Genomic DNA, 21070 nt, shown 5'->3' with positions numbered 1-21070 from the left:
AAGTATTCCTTTTAAATGTTGGCAGCATTTTACACTTGCTAATATGGACAAAAGCATCTCCCAAATAAATCTAATTAACTGCGATGCATTTCGTTTATTGCAAAGCATTTGTAATAGTATTTTAAAAAGTGCCATATAAATAAACTTTTGCTTTATTTATGCCGAGACATTTTGAGTTGTGTTTGTATTTGTAAAGAGAATGCATTTTAAAACAAATCAATATTCGGCCACTTTGGGAATTAAAGGCTGAGGTTGCCATGTACTGTAGCGAGCAAAACTATAATGTTTAATTCCTGAGGAACTCATTCCAACATGAAAAATCAATACAGCTTAACAGGTCGAAGAGAGTAACTGCTCTGCTCTGCAATTAGGTGTTGATTGGTGAAAAGAACAGGTGTTGGGTAGTGAGCAGTGAGTCACTCTTTGTGCAAATCAGAAAGAGGGCATAAGTGGTAGGAATTTATAATGTCAGAGCAGGAACAAAATGGATGGCAACAGTCTGAAGCATTCTGATTTGGGAATTATTTCACAGGAAAGGAAAGTGTGAAAGTTGACAAATATCTCACGAGCAAAATCGACCTTGCACCTCAAAATCAGCTGCTAATGACACACATTTAATAAATCTTTTATACAGCGGCAAAATAACATATCAAGTCTGTTTAGTACCAGTCTGTATGGGTGGCACTGAAGAAGATGTGGGAAAGATGTTGGTGGAGATTGTCAGTCATGCAGGTCATGGTAATCTTAAGTGCTTTGTACACTGGTGAAAGCGAACAACCACTCCACAAACGCATGGCACAACACAGCAGAGCCAGCTCGTCAGGTCAAGACTCAGCTGGCCATTAACATCTAAAGGAGACATTTTCAGATGGTTTGAAAGAGGCGTGAAAGAAGCTCTCTACGTCAAACTGGAACGACCATTGCTAAACAGAGGAGGTGGCCTACGAAACCACTTATCACCCACCTACAATGCAGTCTTGGGATCCCTCCCCAGGCGACTTAACACCCACTCACACCTGGACCGATCTAACCCTAATGACACACGTGACTGCTGGGTGGGTCAACAACTCACATGTGACCTTAACGACTGTCAAACTCAGAGCTCATATGTGACCTCAAGGGCTCTGTAAGGGTTCACACCCACACAGAGTTTAAAGCCTGCGACTCTGCACTAGTCTGTTAGAACTTAAGAAGCCTCTTGGATGAGAGGCGAAACATCTTCAAGAAACTCAAGCAAGTTGCCTACATGGAAATGTGAAAAAGATCCTGCAGCCTTTAATTTTTCTCTGGCCGCCTATAGTGGCTATGCAAATGAGCAATACACGCCGGACATTTTTCACTGAATGGACATCAAAAGTCACATTACAGACCCATTATAGGCTGATATAATATCATATATTCATATTTAAAATCACTGATCACTGCTTTGGAAAACAGAGTTGGACAGCATTACCTTACAACAGAATTAGAATAGGACTTCAGCATCATTTTGTGGTAATTACTGATGGTGATTTAAACATTCTACTGGTGGTGATGTCTATTTTTACTTTTAGAATATTAAAGTAAACATTACCCTCAAATTAACAAGCACATTAGCCTGCTTTTACCCCACTTACATATTCTTTTTCATCCCTCACCTTAATATTACATACTGTTACTCTGTGATTGCATCACCTCAAACACAACAAGATTTTACACTGGTTTTGCCCAATTGTTACTAAGACAATATCACCCAATAAAGCATTGCATCTTCAGCAGATTGTTTATTTTCTGCCCCATTATCACCTTTAGATGTTTTCTCCCATTATTAGTATTCCATTAAAGAAATTAAACCACAGTATTACCAAGATAATACCTCTGAAATGACCAAAAATGTAATCCTTTAATGTTATCAAGCTGAAATGTAGAGAGTTTTTGACTCTTGTTAGACAGAGTTTCCTGCAGGATAGCAGAAGACATACATGTTATGGTGAATCAAAGTGCTTGAAAAAAATTCCTGTCTCAATGAGTCTCTATACAGTATACTTTCACTGAAACCTGTGTTGTGTCACTGTGTCACGTTGAGGCCTTGAACAGTCTGTGTTTCAAAAGGCGGCTCATTACCTCAGGAACCAGGAACAAAGCCTTAAAGGATTAAGCATAAAGACCAACACTGACAAAGAAATACCATAAGACTTCCTCCTTGGTCACTGTGGGCTAATCTCAGCAGTCACTGACTTAAAATAGAAAAATCAGTCACAGTTCACTTCAGTTTATGTGTGTGACTGTGTGTGTGTAACAAGTAAAACTCACCAGGTCTGTCTTGGGCATGTCCTGGTAGTCAGACGAGTAGTATGTTGTTGTTTTACTGAAGCCATTGTCGCCGGCGGCTTTTGGCGGCTGAGCATGTTGCCGGTATGTAGCGCTCTTTGGAGTCCAGCAGAAGAGGTTGATGGATTCACGAACACAGCGTTCAATGTCAATTTCTGTGCAGCAAAAAGGACAGATAGAAAAACATGAAATGTAATTTGCCAGCCTTGGAGTTGGAAAGCCTGTTAGGAAAGCTGTGAACAGAGTTGGCCTTTTAACACCTTTTTTTTCATGACTTGCTCTTAAATAGACCACAACAAACTTGCACATCTTTTTCAAGAATGCCCAGCTGAACTAGCAAACATAGATCCTCAGAGTGCTGCAGGAAGGAGACCTAAATCATGCGAATGAGTTTGCATTTTTTGCACTTCCGGTTCTCTCATCTTAAAATCATTGGGATTTTTTAATGGGTTTTTGGTTAAATGCTGAAAACGAGGTCATGTTCATGTTTTCTCTGTGACATAAAATACACCAGTAAACACTCCACCCATTAGTACTGAAACGTTTGTGTGTCTTAAGAAAGGCTGTTTCTGACAAGTGGCTAAATGAGACTGCAGAGCGTCATCACACCATACAGCCTTGTTGTGGTGGCTACACCAAAGTCGTTCAACAGTGGTGTACAGTGTTTATAACCTGACGTTAGCTTTTTACTTCTTGCATTTCCGCTTCAAAAATCATAAAAGTGGTGTTCATTTGTGAAGATGGTGCTGAACAAAACATGTAAGTATCACAAACTTTTGTTTGTCACAGGGCTTATTTTCTAGCCTGGAAATCCAGACTCAAATCTAGAAAGATTTTGACTCTGGCCCTCACCGATACACCCTTCCTACCCAAGGGGCGGCACCAACTGAGGCATTTCAAATGCCGCCGCACGCAATTGGATAGCACGATGGCCAATCAGAGCAAAAAACAAGGTGACGTATTCATTGCACTAAGCCCCATTTGTTTGCTGACCAGTGGGGCTAACTGATATATTATGCTTTTGCCGTATCCCGTCAGCAAAACAGCAAAAACGTCCTTCCTTGAAACGAAGGCTTCTAGGGCAGTCTTCTGTTTCTCTCTCAAGGAAAAAGATAGGTGTAGTGGGCTTAGTGTTTCTTCCAAAGCTAAATTGAATGGACGCGGCCCTTTGGCAGCTGCCATCTTGGCTGTTTACTTTTCGACTCCTACGGCGCAGCACTGTCGTCATCATGTTACGCCCGCCTCTGTCAGATAGACTGATCTGATTGGTGCGATAGGCGATTCAGCGGGCTCTGCTCGTCGGGGCCAGATTCCTGTGCAGTGCAAATTCGAATTTGCTAGGGGCGGGACATCTGGATTTTCAGGTTACTTATTTTCTGCAATAATCAAAATTTATTGAAAGAATCCAATTAGCGACCAGGGTGACTTTAACTTCCAGTTTGACCAACAAAAAAACGTCACCCCTGCAGCACTCTACAGCAGTGGTTCCCAACTAGGGCTGCAACTAATGATTATTTTCATTGTCGACTAATCTGTCAATTATTTCTTCGATTACTTGGCTAATCATTTTATCGAAAAATGTGTTAAAATGTTGAAAAATGTTGGTCTGTCTCTCCCAAACCCCAAAATTATGTCATCTAATGTCTTGTTTCGTACTCACGCCAAAGGGTTTTAGTTCACCGTCATGGGAGAGTGTGTAAAGCTGCCAATATCTGAATGTAAGAAGCTGCAATAAGAGTATTTTGGGGTACTTTTACAGTACTTTTCTATGAAAAATGACTCAAACCTATTAGTCGACTACTAAAATATTCACCGATTATTTTAATAGTCGATTAGTCACCGATGAGTCAACTAATCGTAGCAGCCCTATTCCTAACTGGTGGGTTGCGGTCCAAGAGTGGATCTCAGATCCATTGCGAATGTATTAAACTGTGTGGACCTTGACCTAAGGACTTAGGAGAAATATGGACCCTGTGGCTGGACCAGTTGGGAGCCAAGGAAATGCAGATATTAGCAGCACTGGCATTGACAGCAGCTGTTTCTACTTAGTTAGTATACTAACATGCTCACAATGACAATGATAGCATTGAGAGGTTAGCAGATATAATGTTTGATTATTTGTCATTTGTTCTGCAGTTGTTTGCCAAAAACCAAAGTACTGGACAAACAAGCATTTTGACCTGATGGAGGCAATCGATTAAAACTCAGAGGATCACCCAAGTAATTGCATTTCATCCTAAGGGCAATAAACGCATCTGTACCGAGACTAATGGCCATTGAATCACCGTCAAGACATTTCACTTTAAACCTAAATCAACTAAGAACAGAGGGTATTCAACTAATCGCTGAATTCTCAATTACTTCTGACAACATTTTACTTTCACGAATTATTAAACTGCTGTGAGAGAATAAAAAATGAATGAATACAAATGTGACTCCTTCCCTGGAATCAGACATAAAGCATAAAAGATTATGTAAATGGAGTGTGGGAGGTTTAGTTTCAGGAGTGAGCAGCTTGACCTTGGCATTTTGCTGCCATTAATAATCTTAAGTAGTCATCGAGCAGAGCCAGCGGCTCTTAAAGATAATAACGGGCCATCGTTTAGCTGCCGTCCCTCATCTGAGCACTTGTCCCAAAATAAGTTTTTAGTGCAAAGCAAAATTTTCTTCTCTTCCCCCTGAATGCCTCTCCAGCAGCATCCTCTGCTCCTCGTGTTGAGAATAGAGAGGATTAGGGAACAGGGACTCACTGGATTAGCCGAGGATTTGGGTAAATTAGGAATTCTTTCCTTCACACTCTTTCACACTGACAGCCTCTCTCTCCTTTACTCCCCTTTTTTTGTGGATAATAAGCAAGTCTGCCTAATGAGTGCTCCTTGGTATGACCTGCACCTGGCCCAGGCTCAAGTGAAATTATATAAAAGATGTATCTTTCCCCTGCTCTGTGTCCCATAGCGGTGTCAAGGTTAGGGGGTTGTCAGTTCTCCTGGGCTCGGACCTCACAGACTCAGTTACAAGGTTCGTTCCAGTGAAAAACACACTGGTGGTCTGAGATTCCTCACCGACAGCCTTGCAGGCACTTCAGGGAAACACATTTTCCCTCCCTGGGGCGACGAATGCTGCATGCAATCACTCCTCCAGCTAAAGGAGGCAGGGATGAGGAAGAGGAGATTGATAGTGGTTTTAACAAGCCCTGGGCTCAGCTGGGCATTCCAAGGCAGCCAATTTTGTTAAAGAGCAATTTTTCTTTTTAGTCAGTCAAAATTACATTTCAGTAATTATGTAGAGGCGTCGATTGTGAGCTGTGACTTGTTGCCACAAATAGTAGAATAGCATGATTAGTTAAGAGCAACTCGGGGGCTTTGTGAAATTGGATTGTGGTGTGAAGGAAGATAGGCCTAACAATAAGGGAGATGAGAGAATTTAGTACATTGAAATACATAAAGAAAATCTATTTCATTAAAATGTTCCAACCCTTGGTTATATAACAGACAAAACCATGGGGTGCATCCATCTTTTATGCAGCTATACTGTACAAAACTAATTACATTTGGACAAAACATAAGGGAATAATGCATGCTGGTGCTCTACTCCATTTTAAAACTGCACTAAAAGAACACTTCACCAGCATAATGACCATCAATATATGCATTACTCATCAACAAGGAACCTATAAAGGCCAACATTCTTCATGAATTGAAGTTAACGGGTATTGCATCCTTTAACAAACTCTAACACAACTCATGCAGTATAATCTAAGTCTCATTTATCTTGTCGTATGCTCAGTACTTCCCAAACACGTGCAATTCACTAAGACACTATGATTTAAAACATTAACGCCTACTATTATTGCGCCCTGAGCATGCTGTACGTATGCACTCAGCTTGAGCAGAGGTCAATGGATGTGCATACTCGGCCGTGCATCAAGCGGACTTAAACTTGTGCGGCAGACCCTACGCCTAAGCCTATGCACGTCGCCTACGCCGTTGTGAGCATTTATACTTGTGCAGTGGTGTTACTGTGTCACTCTGCAGTTACACCTTCAAAACACTAGTTGGCGGCAGGGCTTCTGTGACGTGCTGTAAAGTTTAGCTGATTCAAAAACACACCCAAAACACACATTAAACATGACTTAACAGTTAATTTCAAGACAATTTCAACCGCAAGTACACAAATTGGCTTAACTATCGGCCAGCAATTTTTTCCTCTTCTCATATGAAGCCAGGGACAACAGCAACATTTAACAAAGGCAATGTTACAAAATTCGACTCCATTACAACTCACAAGGTTCACTGACAAAACAACTGTCTTATACTAAACACGTTTTCCGAACAAATACAACATTTATTGAGAAAAAAGGACTAGACAAGCTTTATCTTAAAAATAGATCTTTCGATGTTTGTATAAACAATAATGTCGTCCTCAGCTCCACTGCTGTGTGGAGTCCCTCAGGGGTCAGTCCTTGGACCACTCCCCTTATTATTGCACATGCTTCCTCGGGGTCATTTATTCAACCACTTTCAAGACATGTCACAACACTGTTATGTCGATGATTCACAGATCTATTTCTCTGCCAAACCCAAACAACATTATTAGTGCCAGACTATGGCATTTTACATTGTATAAATTAGCCTAGCCTGAATCACACACAAGACTTAAAATGCTATTTTTGTGAAGGCTTTATTATCTACACAATTTATTGTTTCCTATCTGTGAAATTAAAGTAAACAAAAGCTTTGTTTGCACTGAGGGAAATGGTTTCAGCTTACAAAAATAGGCTACAGCATAGCCTGACATCGATGTATAGCCTATGCCGTAGGTACGGTGTCGAATCAACGCAGAAGTTAAAATTCGGCCTTAGACTGCTTTTTCTGACATGGATTAAATCTTCACATTTCAGTGTAAACGCATGTGCTTAGGAAGTACTGAGCACACAACTAGTAAATGAGACTTGGATTATACTGCAGGAAATGTGTGAGAGTTTGTCAACAGACATTTTGATGGATTTACGCTGTTGTTAAACGCGGCCCCCATTTACTTCAATTCATAAAGAAGGGTTGCCTTTTTGGGTTCTCTGTTTATGGTTGAGTCATGCGAGAAAAACTAATTTTTCTTCACAAATTCACAGCAAGTCGAGGTGAGTAACTGATCTACACGTGATTATTTTGTGGGGGAAGTGTTCCTTTAATAGCCATGAGCTAGCATTCAAAGAATTTTATTTTAATGGAACTTAGATGGGTTTGGGTTTGCGAGGCTTTAAGGTATGCCATTATTGTGTCTTTATTAGCACTGCTCTTACTTCAAGGAGATCAGTCAATGTCCGACATATTTACACAGGGAACAAGTTCATGAAATCTAAACTTAGAATTAAAATTAAGAAAATGCTTTGGGAAGCCACAACAGTGGTTGCTATTTTCAAACTTTTTGGTTAAGCACATTCTGATCTTTGATGTTGTGGCCAATGAACCAGCTGCACATGACACACAGATGCAACAGAAACAAGACAAAAGACCGACGGCTGTGCCACAGCATTGTCTAAATTATTACTGTCTCCAAGGCATGTTCACAAATCAAAGGACTTTGTATACAAAATTTGTACAGTAAATGAAAAATGAACAGACTTACTGGATAAAACGTAAGATGCAGCATTAGATTGAAATCCGTTCAAAATGAAATGTGTGTCATTTTTATCCTTTTGGTTTTTATAAATGAAACTGTAAACAGAGCAGCCTGGCAGTCTTCTGAATATGCCAAATGCACACCGGAAACACTCAGAAAAACAACATGATGACATTATTAATTGAATTTTATGGTTCTGAATGTTATGAAACACTCAGTGTCAGTCATCCTCACATGAGAACTTGTGCTGAATAAAGTGTAGAGAACTCACAAATGAGGTGCTCTGGGGTCTGAGTATTTGTAGACATAGTTAAATTCTGAGCCCAATTGAGACACTTAATGATAAATTCTGCCCCTGGCAAATATTGTCAGGAGGACACTATGGGAAGTCCCCAGTCCTCCTTGATGTTTTTTGCATATAATAGAATTATTTTATTTGTACACCTAATTTTAAATGCTCCAGCACAAACAATCTATAAAAATCCCAAATGTAAATGCAAATATGCTATGCCAAATTTGTCATGCACCCTCAACACCAAACCTTCAACATCAATGTTCTACTTTACTTTCTGCGAGTGTTTTCAAGGTGTCCCTGTGTGCAGCATTGCCTCGAGCACTTTCAGCATCTCGCGGTTGTTTTTCTCAGAACTAAACGTCTATAACTAGAGCTCATTGGTTCTGTGCCTGGCTCTGCTCATTGAGACAGATGCTAATGTCCCGTGAAGGCAAATGCCGCTGCATCATCAGTAAACACACGGTTTCTGTCAGCCGGAGAGCCTCTATGGTCCATTGTGAATCAATGAAGTCTCCAAACAAGAGAAAGTTATAGATTACCCGAGGCTACGAGACTAAGCAAATGGGAATCACAAAATGAGATTAATTGCCAACAAATGGCGAGCTGAGATGTATTGCTGGCTCCGAGGCAAAATGTTGCAGCACCGGTCTTACCTGTTTCACATTTAATTTTATTTCACACTCTGATATACTGAGTTTGATATCATTCACAAAACTTTATTGAAAATAGATCTGCAGTATTTTAGTCTTTGGTGACAGTTCAGAGAGTCTAGATGACGTTAAGTGAAATATTTGTCAAGAGAAGGTTGTTTGAAGGATGATGAGTAGGGCTGCACAATATACTGTTTTTAATTAACATTTCTATGTCAGCTTACACATTAATCAAATCACCTAAGACTGTGATAATGCACTTTAAATATAGTAACATCATATTCAATTACATTCTGTCTGTAGGCCCTATTTTGTCTGATTTGCGCCATGCTGTGAGCTCTCTGGACAATCAGACAGAGCCCTCGCCATTAGGCGTTGTCTGATCAGTCAGAATCTGCACGCATGTGAGTGAGGTTTATCAGATTCTAGTAATGTCGTACTACTCTGTATGGTTGAAGGAAGAAAGTGCGACAAGGTGAGTGCAGACACAAGTGTGAATGCAAGAGAGGAACTGTTTCAGAGAAATTGTTTTTAAGTTATTATTTTTATGCTCTGGGAGTTGTTTTATTGGTGCCTTTTGTGTTTAGTTCAATATTTAATTTGTTTAATGAAGGATTTTTGGAAATAATTTACATTCATTCTTTTAATTCAACAATTAATTTGTATTTTAGCAGTATACAAAGGGCAGACGAGTATATTTTAATAGCTGTTTAGCACAAGTAATATGATATTGCAATACTGTACAACATTATTACACAATGCTATTTTCCTCATAACAACCTAATGAGTAACAGTATATACTGAAAGCTTGGGGAACCTGTGGTGGAGTGTGACCTTATAGTCAGTATCACTTCTCTTAAATCTGCACCTCTCCACTTCGTTTGGAATATTGGCAACTATAGACTTCACGGCGTTATGTGTAATAGGCTTGTCACTGAGAATTATTGTCAGTGGCCCTATTTACTGCCTAGAAGGAGGGAAAGAGAGGAGTGTGTCTGAATCATTTAAGAGCCACTGTCCTGTAACGTTATCTTGACCGTTAACTTTTATTCCGACAGTTGCAGACAGGAAGGGAAAGAGAGCAGACTAGATTTTTTATTTCACAACTAAATGTCAGACCTACTTATGCCTCTTGTAAAGTTCATCCACATCTCTGAACCTTAGATTAAGTCAAAATGTATAATGCATGTTCCTTTACTTTTTTTAGCACTGACACAGTCATCACCACTAAATACAGGCTTTCATCATGCACAGGCTAAAATTAACAGAAATGTCAGTGATGGTGTGAATGAGACATGACTGGTACAAAGTGGGAGATGATGTGCTCCTGCAGAAGCAGGCCTAGGTAGTCACGTAACTACATGACAATTCAGTTTAAAATGGCAACTATTTCTGATATAAATGCAGTGTGCACGTTTTTCGAATGAAATATGTAATTCTTTCTCTTTAAAAATCAGCTATAGCCTCTTTCATTTTTCCATCCTCGTGTGCTACATGAGCTAGACTGAGTCTATTTCTCTTCTTTTATAACGTCCAGCCAGCATCGGGGTGTGTTTTTATGGCCTCACACTTGCAGTTTCTGTAGTTACAAGCATGTGGAGCATGTGCAGTCTGCTCTGAAACAAATGAATGTGAGCCTCACTTGTATGAGGACATCAATTCTGCACGCCTGATGGCAGGAAGGAGCAGGTGCGGGCCACAAATCACAAGATATCTACCATAACTCACAGTCTGTGTGTATTTGTGTGCGTGTGTGTGGTTGTGTGTACTGATAACCACATGAATTTGTTGAGGCAGAGCACATACAGACTGACCTCCAAAAACACTGCTTCCAACAAAGGTTGACAAGGACTATTAGAAAACTTATATAACTTACTTATGTAACACCAGCCCAGTTAGAGAATTATAGGCCAGTCTCCAAGCTACAGTATGCTTTTTATATAGAATCCTTGAGAAATGTGTTACAGACCAGCTCCTGAAGCTGGTTGAGGTTCACAGTACTGAGACTGCATTACTAAGAGTGACCAACGACACTCTTCCGTACACAAAGGTGAATATTCCTTTCTTATCATACTTGTTTTAACTACTCTCTTTGATTCAATCGATCATGCCATTTACTCGGTAGGTCACATAACAAGGTTGGTGTTTCTGATACAGCTCTAAAGTGGTTTCATTCTTATCTGACAAACAGATATTTCTATGTTTGTATCGACAATCATATCGTCCTCAGCTCCCCTGCTGTGTGGAGTCCCTCAGGGGTCATTCCTCGGACCACTGCTCTTATTATTGCACATGCTTCCTCTGGGTCATTTGTTTAGCCGCTTTCAATACATGTCATAACGCTGTTATGTCGATGATTCACAGATCTATTTCTCTGCCAAACCCAGCAACCTGAATCAATTGCCCTCCCTCCATGAATGCTTAGCTGCCACCAAAGATTGGATATCTTTTAATGTCCTCAACTTAAACCCTAATGAAAGAGGAATTCTTTTAATTGATCCTGATAAGTTTGCCACTTTGACGACGATATTACAAAGCTCGTCTAGTCCTCTTTTCTGTCCAGTTGCCAGAGGTAAATGTTGGCCCTGTATTTGCACGTTTCATACATATCATATCAACACTTAAAGTGACATGATATATTAGCCGAATTGTCATCAGGAGGTGAAGAGGATGGGGATGGCCTGTCACCTAGGCGAGACACCTGCTGACCACTGTTCGAGACCAAAAAAATAACAAGGCAGGTTGTTTTTTGGTGAGTCATCGCTGTTCTTCCAGTAGCTTTTCAATCCCAAAGTGTGGATGTTTTTTTAGTGACACGTGGCTGTTTTTCCAGTGGCTCTTTAGCCCCCAAATATGAGTAGTTTTAGCAGTCCAGTTAGGATAGAGCCACAAAAAGTGGTTGTTTTATTATATTTTTTTTTAATATATGAGACATTGCTGCCTTTCCTGCTGCAATTGTGCCCCAATAAACCCATATTTTACGGCAACGTGTTTTTTGTGCCTAAAACAAACCACACATTAACCACAGTGTTGCTGAAATGTAAAGTTTTAACATACAGTATCCACCACATAATTACGTACTGTGACGTATCGGTGGTTTGCAGAAACATGCAATGCCAACATTTTTTTCTGGCAATTGTGTCCTGCCTTCTATGAATCTTGAACTATTAATGAACACTTTAATTTTCTCTCATCCAGATTATTGCTATTCCCTCTGCACGTGCCTCAGTCAAACTGCTCTAATCATTTATGGTTTGTTCAAAATGTAGCTGCCAGGCTATTAACTACAAATAGCCATCAGTCACACATTACACTCCCATTTGCATCCCACCATTGCCTTCCAACAAAATTCGGAATAAACTTAAAGATCCCATTAATTAGATACCAGGCACTATATGACCTTGCCCCCACTCATACCTGTGTTCTCTTCGTTACTTATTCTACTTCTTGACCAGTACGATCCTACGCCTTGGCCCCATTTCTTCCAACTGTAAAGCAAAACGTGATCATGCATTGCCTGTTGTAGCACCAACCCTCTGGAAGTTTTGCTGAATCTTTGGACTGTTTTGAGTGGCAAATAAATCTCACCTTTACAGGCAAGCCTTTTTATGGATCTTGTTTTAATTTGATCTGTCTCTCATTGTGCCGTGTTTTATATTGTAATTACTTTTTACTTGATTCATTTATTGGTTTATATTTTATTGTGTGTGAAGCACTTTGTAATTGTGTGTTTTAAAAAAGAAATAAATAAAGCTTTAGTTACTTACTTTTAAGCTGGAGGGTTTGTACATAAACTGAACAAACCTACAGATGATGGCGGCACTACAAGAAAACTCAGAAAACCATCAAAGTCAGAGTCTGTGCCGACACTGACGCTGCCATCTCTAGAGCCCTTCCACAAGCACGGCTGACAAAACAAAGCCTGCACATTCCAGGCCAATAAGGCCACAGTAGTAAGACTTCTACTGTCATTTAATATAGGTGATAAATATTGTGCTGAACTGTTTGGTACTTGAGTGGATTTAGCAGTCTGTAACAAGTGATATAATACCATCTTGTGGACTAGAACATGGCTGGGAACTTAAGTAAACTGTTTGAGGTCAGTCTACAGCCCAGAATTCATTCCTAATATAGTTCACGGAGAGTGCCAGACACTACGCTGTAACTACCCAGGTATACACAGGCTGCGATAATAAGGCTGGAAGTGATATACAGAAACGAGCTGGCAGCGATAGCCACTCCCAAGAAATCTTGCCAAAGAAGCTGACTGCAGCTCTAGGCCAACATATTTTACCTTTATAAGGAGAACTGGCTCTCCTTCCCCCGTCCGCTTCAATCACATGAATCTCTTGGACAGTAAAACACAGTGAAGTATGGCATCGCTGAATTTAGGCAGAAGGGGAGGCTGCTGGCCTTAGTTTACAGAGTGCTCCAGCATGCCTCTTGGATAAATCGTCCCTGTCTCTATTGGTTTTAAAACCCCAATGTCATTCTGCCTTTCAGCTCAAAAAAAGAGGCAGCATTTGGAAATAGAGTTTTAAAGGAAATTGTTTGAGCTATCCCCGAGGCGAGAGGTACATTCTGAAGACATACATTATGAATGCCGCTCTCGGATTTTATGTCAACGATACTCTGCTGAAGTAATCTCTTTGTGCAACTGAAAAGGAGCAGTAAAGAGGGCACATGAGACACTGTTAGGAGTCTTCACTCTGTGTGGCATATACACTCGACAAATCATCAAAATCCCCGGGGCAATGTGTCAGTATCTGCTTATTCAACGTTGAAAACCCCTCAGACTTGGGGTCAGTCTGTTAAAAGTCCTTAACAAATATGTGTCACCAACAGAGCAAAGCTAATAAGTATGCATTTCCATCAAGCTTGTATGATTAGAATCAACCCACTGAATTCCTCCTTGATTTGTCGGCCCTCTGTCTGTGTCTTATTTGAGAAAGAAGGCAGAATTAGTCCTCTCGCCTGCAATGCACTGAAACCTGCTGGGATTAACAGCCATATTGCTGAGTTAAAAGACTATATTTCAATATGTGCCAACCCAACACCCTCACACACACCTCCTTCCTGCACTACAGTGACACTTCACTTAGGTGGCGTAATGAGAGGTTAAAGGACTGTAATTTGCAATGTGCGTCATTATTTTTAAAGAGCGTGGAAAAAAAAAAACAATAAGCAAATGCAGGTGCATCACATTTGATGTTCCTTATGCTGAAATACTATTCCTATTCACCTTCTCCCTGTACTAGTGCCATTCTGAACAAAAACTGTGTGTGTTTCAGCACCACACATGCAGATTCTTCAGGCAGCCTGCTCGCTATCATCCCCATGTTAACCCCTGGCTTTATCTATTTGTATATCTTCCTTTCTTGCACGAGTTATCCTGCTTTTGTGGTCCAGAGCTGAAAAAGTGCCACTTAGTCTCCTTGGTTCATGTCTGATATCATCGAAGAACCTTTTAACTTTAGTGGCTAAAAAAGTCTACACAGACGTAAGATAGACATAAAGCTCTGAACGAAGATTAGAAGTGATGGCAATGCTGCAGAAACATAGAGGTTGTGATTTGGCAGACAATTCCCAGGGTGCAGCGGTTGACTGTTCGACAGATGCAGAGTAGAGCGTGACACGCCTAGAGCGCATCAAGGAGGGAGTGTGTCTGTAGGAGAGCAGAGCCGCGTGCTTTGAGGATATCATTAACTCAAGACACATCAGCACACATTAGTACTCTGAGGAAAGAGAAAGCAGCCTCCTGCAAATGCCAGTTGCTCATACAGATGGACAACTTTTGAGGCAGGTTCAGGAAAGGTAGAAGAAGGTATTTTGGCGTTTGTTCACTTCACATAGCTGCAAAGATACAACAGCTTAATGCATGCAGAAAAGAAATCAGAAAGAAAGAGGGACAAAGAGAGGACAATACCCGCTCATATTCTCACCTGGCAGGTCAGAAAAGAGCAGGATGCACTCATTGAAGCCGTTGGCCAGGAGACGGTCCCTGAGCTGCTGCAATATGGCCACGCCGATACAGAACGGGAAAGAGGAGTTACCCAGCAGCAGTGTGTCCCACAGGTGGAAGATCTTGTGCAGCGGGAACACATCTGTATGACGGGTGCAGAAATAAACACAACAAAGGGGTGATTTGACAAAATGACTGAATACAAGAGCGCCTGATAAGACAAATCCCTCGAGGGGTGCACAATAGGATCCTGCAGGCGGGACAATAGCATGCAACACGCGCACAGTGAGAAATGGGGAATCAGTTTGTACATAATGAGTGTGATTTGCATGTGCATAGCCCTTTTACTTAACATGGCTCTATGGCTTTAAAATGGGAAGCTCACTAAGCAATATTGTGCATTGGCAAGGTTGCCTGGAGGGATATTTGATGTGGGGGAGGCAGCTGGGAAAATGTTTTTAGGTGGGTGTTGTTGTGGAAAAATGACAGGAAGAACATCAGGGGGCTGAGGAGCTTTAGAGCAAGGAACCTGCACAGGTTATTTCGAGCCAACTAAAACCACATCCTGATAATGCGTCCCACTGCAGTTATTATTTCAGTCATATTACTTTCAGTATTGGAAAATGTAATGTTTCCTTCCTGTTGAGATTTATGCATGAGAACCAATACTGTCCACCGGTTTCTATCATCCTGCGGTTTGTTAAGGTGGATGCTGGGCAGTTGATGTGTGTGCGTGTGTTTGGAGTGTGACTGTGGTGAGGCCGAGAGGACAGGAGTGGTGAGAAAATGCCTCGGAGGGTCCGCGTCACATTAGCAGTCAGCTGGGCAGACTCAGTGCATGTGAGTGACAGGCAGTGTGCCTGAGTGTGTGTTTGTGTCTCTCTGTGTGAATTGAAGATGACCCTCCAACCTTGCCTCATATTGGATTGGGGACATTAGCAGTCAGAGGGGCACACCTCCTGAATACTGGACTCACACACTGCCTCAGGGGGAGGATAAGGGGGTAAAAGGGTCACACCTCACACTCTCTCCACCCTGGGAGAGGTCTTTGTGTGTGCGAGTGTGCGTGTGTTTAACTAATGAATGAAATATCTGCACTGCAAAGGGCTGATCAAGATCAAATCGGCTACAATTAATGTAAATCACAGGTTGTGTTGTGTCTTAATGAGTGGGTGGGCTGGCAGAGTCCTAATGCAACTATCTTAAATTATATCAAGAAGGCAAAAAGCTATTCAAACACTTTCACTGTATGATGGAACTGTACCTAAGAGACACAGAGGTTAATTGCAAGTTATTTAATTTGTAACAATGACCTGTGACCCCGGCTATTATGCTCGTATTTCTGAGCCCCCGCTGTGCCGTGCAGAAAGATAAAAGCGTAATGCTGCCATCAGCTGACAAACTGCACGCTGAGAACCAGCCAAAAAAAAAACACTTCATGTACCTCTCCTGCAGCACAGAAGGTGAAAACACTCATACATGATGCTAATTAGAATCAACAGATTTACACTATTAGGTGAGGAAACCTGCAGTTATTGCTGGAATCTATTATATCTCCCCATTTCCCAGTCTTGGGTTAGCAACATCTCAGACATGAAGACACCATCAACATCTAAAATAGAAAAATCACATAACTGCAGGCACTGCAAGTGTAATTCACAAGTGTAATGAGTGACACCTAAACTAATGCTAACTTGATGAAACTATTTTATTTTACTCTCTGTGCACACTGGGGGATGACTAAACAATATAAACACCATACAGTATAATGCAGTCAACATTCACAACAAAAGCTACACTCTTAAAAATCTCCCTAATTGAATCAACACTCTCACAATGCAAGCTCGTACGGCCCAGTCTGCATGTAAACAGATACTTGTGTAAACAGATATTTTCCTTTATGTTCTGGCCTCTCGTCTACAAACATAAGATGTCTTCTAAGGTGCAGCTTTCCAAAAACTCTGGTTACTGTTTATCAGTGTGGAAGTGTAAAACGGAGAGTTTGGGAAACAATGACGTCATCTCCTCAATCCGTACATGCCCATTGTTGCTTTGTGTCATGAGTATACACTAGAAACAATAATAGCGGACTACCTGTTTGCTACATTTTGCTACATTTTGCTAGCACTGCTTGGTCTATTGACTACTTTACACTTAAACTTGCTGCACCATTTCACAGACGAACAGAAGCATCTGCTCTGCCCAATGTGTTTGCTCCACCTCAGTGTCCGCGGTTTTAAGTCCGCCAGCAACGACGTTTTTGATCTGGCTTGGTCAAACCAGCGGAGGGTGGGACACTTTCCAGAGTGGGATTGCTATCAATGAGGATTGGAAGGAAAACGTTTGCATGTCCAGAGCGTCAATCGTATGTTTGAGTGAGCTCTGTCATCCTTATATTGAACAGGAATCAACAGCGGTGTTTGTGTAGGTGTTTTTAAAAGGGTAAAAAAAAGTTAGTCTGAACACTTTACTACCTTTATGACGAGACAAAGCTGCTGAAGACAGCTAACGCCTGCAAGCGCTTGTTGTTGATTTTTGGAAAATGTCTGTGTATGTGTAAACAGGGCCTCAACAGATGCTGAACATTACAAGCTTCACAACAGGCAGCAGACACTGCAGGGCTATTGTAATGGAATCTACGAGAAAGGTGCTTTCTGCTTATTTTGTACAACCCCAGCAGTGCACATATGAATATATCTTCTCATGGTGACTAGCTCAAAACTTTAAAAATCGTAGGAAAAAAATAGCTGCAGAGGTGTTTATGATGACCTCTACACTCACAGGCGCTCTTGAAGCTATATAATGGAGGGAAAAGACACAAAACTACAATTTAGGGCACTCGAGTCTGTAAAAATGAAGACGTTTTTACTAAATATGGGCACAATAACTTCTAAAAATACATCACACCCTCCTCAAGGTTCTCCTGAGGAAGGCAAGCTGGCCGATAAGTGTTGATGTATTTTTATAATGTATTAAATCCATATTTATTACAGCCTTTTTATTTTTACCATCCTGAAATAGAGTCTGGAATTGATTTTGTCTGCCACATCCTATCCATGGATCTAGACATGCTGTATTTTTCCCTTCCAAATGTTCCCTCAGAAGTCTTCTCACGAACTGTAGGTTAGAGTACATTAATTGCACATTTTCAGCTGACTGTAAAATCATGACAATGTAATCAATATTCTTGAAATTGTTGTGTGATAATAAGAACCATCCCAACACCCACAATGGCTTATTAGCTGCATTCCATAAAATATATCCCAGGCTGTTTGTGATTGGTTCTTATTTGGTGTTATTTTTCTATCTTGGTGCATTAACAGTCGTGTGAGTCACTACTTCGATGCAGAAAATGGTGCAGACTGGCCCACAGGGAGCGCTATAATAAGCCTGTAAAGTCTACAGCTCAGTTCCGCCACACTGTTTAGTCACAGAGTCACAGAGACGTGACACTCGGTACAGACATGTGTCTGCATGCAAAAGACCTTTGCCTTTTAAAAAGCACAGTATAATGGCCTCCATCCATTTCTGGGTGGCATCTGGGATCATGGGAAAAAAAAATCTCTTGAAACAGTGTAACACACCAACGATCGACAAGATAAAACTCACAGGTGAGTTACATTACAGGGTAATTACTTCACCTTATTTGATTTAAAAAATATACTTATTAGCATGTTAGTTTTAAACAGTAGTGGAAGAGATATTTATTAATATACTTAAAGAAGTATTTCACTGCTGGAAAGATGGTCTTTTCATAAAACTAAGCTGTCAGTGCAGCAGAAAGACGCAAATAGTTTTGAATTTGGTGTGAAAAGATCACAGAAAACAAAGAAAAAGGGCTGTGGTGTTTGCTTTTGCTCAAAAGGTAGAAAATCTACAACTACCAGAATGCACGGCACTGCGTCACAACAATAAACGCTCCTGGTGGTGGGTGACGTTATGCGAGCTGGTCTGTTTTGACACAGGAAACAATATGGCGGCCGGCTGGTAACAAACAATCTTGAATTACAGTAAAACAGTAAGCTAAAATATGTTTTTGAAAACATCTGATGTGAGAAATGGGCAATGCAGTAACAGTATCTTGGTTAATATGCACATACATACAATAACTTAGCACTAAATATGCTCACTTTAATCCACTGCTCATTATTATTATTATTATTATTATTATTATTATTATTATTGTTTATTGCTGTTTCTTGTATTTTTTTTTTTTTTTGCATGCCTAGGTTTTTAAGTTTTTAAATTTTGAAATCTTAAATCTGACTCTTTCCCCTTGACTACTGTAACACTAGAATTTCTCAATTGTGGGATCAATAAAGGTGTATCTTATCTTATCTTATCTTATATATTTGAGCAGTACTGCCTAGTTTTATCGTTTGATCTCAGTATTTACAGCCACTGTTCAATGTACTGTACAATACAGGTAACAGTATAACCCTCACTTCCTGTTCACAAAATTCTGCATTAGTCCTACACAGTACACTAAAATATGCTTCTGGAGACGTTTTAAGTGAGAAATAGGCAATACAGTGACAGAATCTTGGTTTTTATTTCATCAGCGCTGCCTAGTTTTACAGTTTGATCTGAGTTTGAACGTCTATACTCTTTTTGTCTGTGGTGGTGGGCATACGGAAATGCATGCAGTACAATCCGTAGTTTGAGCAACAACCCTAAAGCCAGCCAAAATCTGTCAGATGATGTGATTTGAGTAGGGAGAGGTAAGGTGGGTGGAAGTTTACCACAGTTTTTTTTACATACTACCCACATTATTATGATACAAAACTGGTTGCAAATCTGCAAACTATCCCTTTAAGAATGGCCCATGTTTCTTTAATTTCATAATTGGATCAATATTACTGCTGCAATAACATTTAATAGCTTTTTTTCTTTTGCTTTATATACAGTACCTTTGAATAGTTTTATCTATAAAAATGTACAATGTGTTTTTTATGTAACATCCCTGAAAAGTAACTCAAGCTATGGATGGAACTGTAGAAGAGTAGAAGTATGAAGAAGCAAAAAACTTTTAATTTTTAAACCAAGTGCTTCAACATTGTCTCCAAGTACAGAACATAATCAAATGTGATTAGTTACTTTCCACCACTGGCTTTAAATCAACTGAATTCAAAACATGAATCAGTCATGTATCCTGTTATAGATCATTAATGACAACTGAGGAAACTCCATCCACTGATACAGACTGTAAGATGCAGTTGAAAGCTCCACAAAAGCTAGTAAGTGGACACTGAGTTGAAATTTTCTGTCAAAATATTTGTGATGTCTGTGGCTGGCACTTGTAAGCTTTCCTCCACAGGGCGGAGAAACATTGCTGCAAGCTGATTTTAAAATGTGTCCAGATAAATACAAAATACACATAAATAAAAGATGAGCTGCTGAAAATCTGAGGCAGTTGTTGGACTGAGCGGTCGAGTCCTCTCCCTTCAGAACTGGAATTAATTAGCAGCTGGAATAAAGGTCACACAGAGAGAAAAAATACAAAAACCTACAAAACTGGTCCAAACTAGACCCACTGACCTTTTCAGGCCCTTTCATTGATTCTCTAATTGAAGCAGACTCAAAAATACCCCCCTGAAAGTTTTGGATTATGCTCAGTGCCACATCATATCCACAGTGTGAGTGCAAAGAAAAGCTACTTACGTGTAAACATAGTCAGGAACCATGGAATAGCATAAAGCTGCGTGGTAGAGAAAAAAAAAGACAAGATATGAGCACATTTATGAGATAATGTAGCATTCATTTGTATGCAATATTCAGAATGTCGAAACAAATTGCTAAGAGCTCAAATGAAATAAATGAACTGCTTTCTCACTAGAGAGATTTCCTTTAAGAAATGCAGCACACATGGCTGCACATCTCTACGGCTTCTGAGAAACAGAAACGGCAATAAAGAGGAAACTGCTGAGTTTGGGTATTAGTCAATGGGGGGAAAGCTAACAATGAATCTCATTATACAAATCTTGTCATCCATCCTTCTTTTCTCCCCTACTTCACTCTCTCCATTCCACACTTTCTTCCCAGGAGGAAATGCATAAAATTGAAATTAAAGACCGCGCACGCACACATGCACGCCACCATTAACCACCTGTTATAGCACCTGCCAATTGCTGGCCGCCGTTGCTCAGGCTCTGTTATATTCAGACGTGAGAGGTCTGGAGCAGAGCGTGCAGGAAGACTGGAGCTTATCTCGGACAGTTAATTGATAGCTAATTG

At 40.4% G+C, this 21070-nt stretch overlaps 1 protein-coding gene across 3 annotated transcripts in view; it reads right to left on the bottom strand.

Annotated features, from left to right (window-relative positions):
- Window positions 1-21070, bottom strand: part of tbck (TBC1 domain containing kinase) — a 73976-nt gene that overhangs the window by 35857 nt on the left and 17049 nt on the right. For all 3 annotated transcript variants that reach the window (XM_050044595.1, XM_050044594.1, XM_050044593.1), the window contains exons 21-23: window positions 20498-20534; window positions 14817-14978; window positions 2293-2465 (exon numbers count right to left, since the gene is read on the bottom strand). In XM_050044595.1, coding sequence (XP_049900552.1) covers window positions 2293-2465; window positions 14817-14978; window positions 20498-20534 — 372 coding nt within the window. The remainder of the gene's footprint in view (window positions 1-2292; window positions 2466-14816; window positions 14979-20497; window positions 20535-21070) is intronic.

The sequence above is a fragment of the Epinephelus moara genome, chromosome 5, assembly GCF_006386435.1.
Source record: "Epinephelus moara isolate mb chromosome 5, YSFRI_EMoa_1.0, whole genome shotgun sequence".
Classification (NCBI taxonomy): Eukaryota; Metazoa; Chordata; class Actinopteri; order Perciformes; family Serranidae; genus Epinephelus; species Epinephelus moara.
The sequence above is the reverse complement of the archived record's forward strand: the minus strand, read 5'-3'. Positions and strand labels throughout refer to the sequence as shown.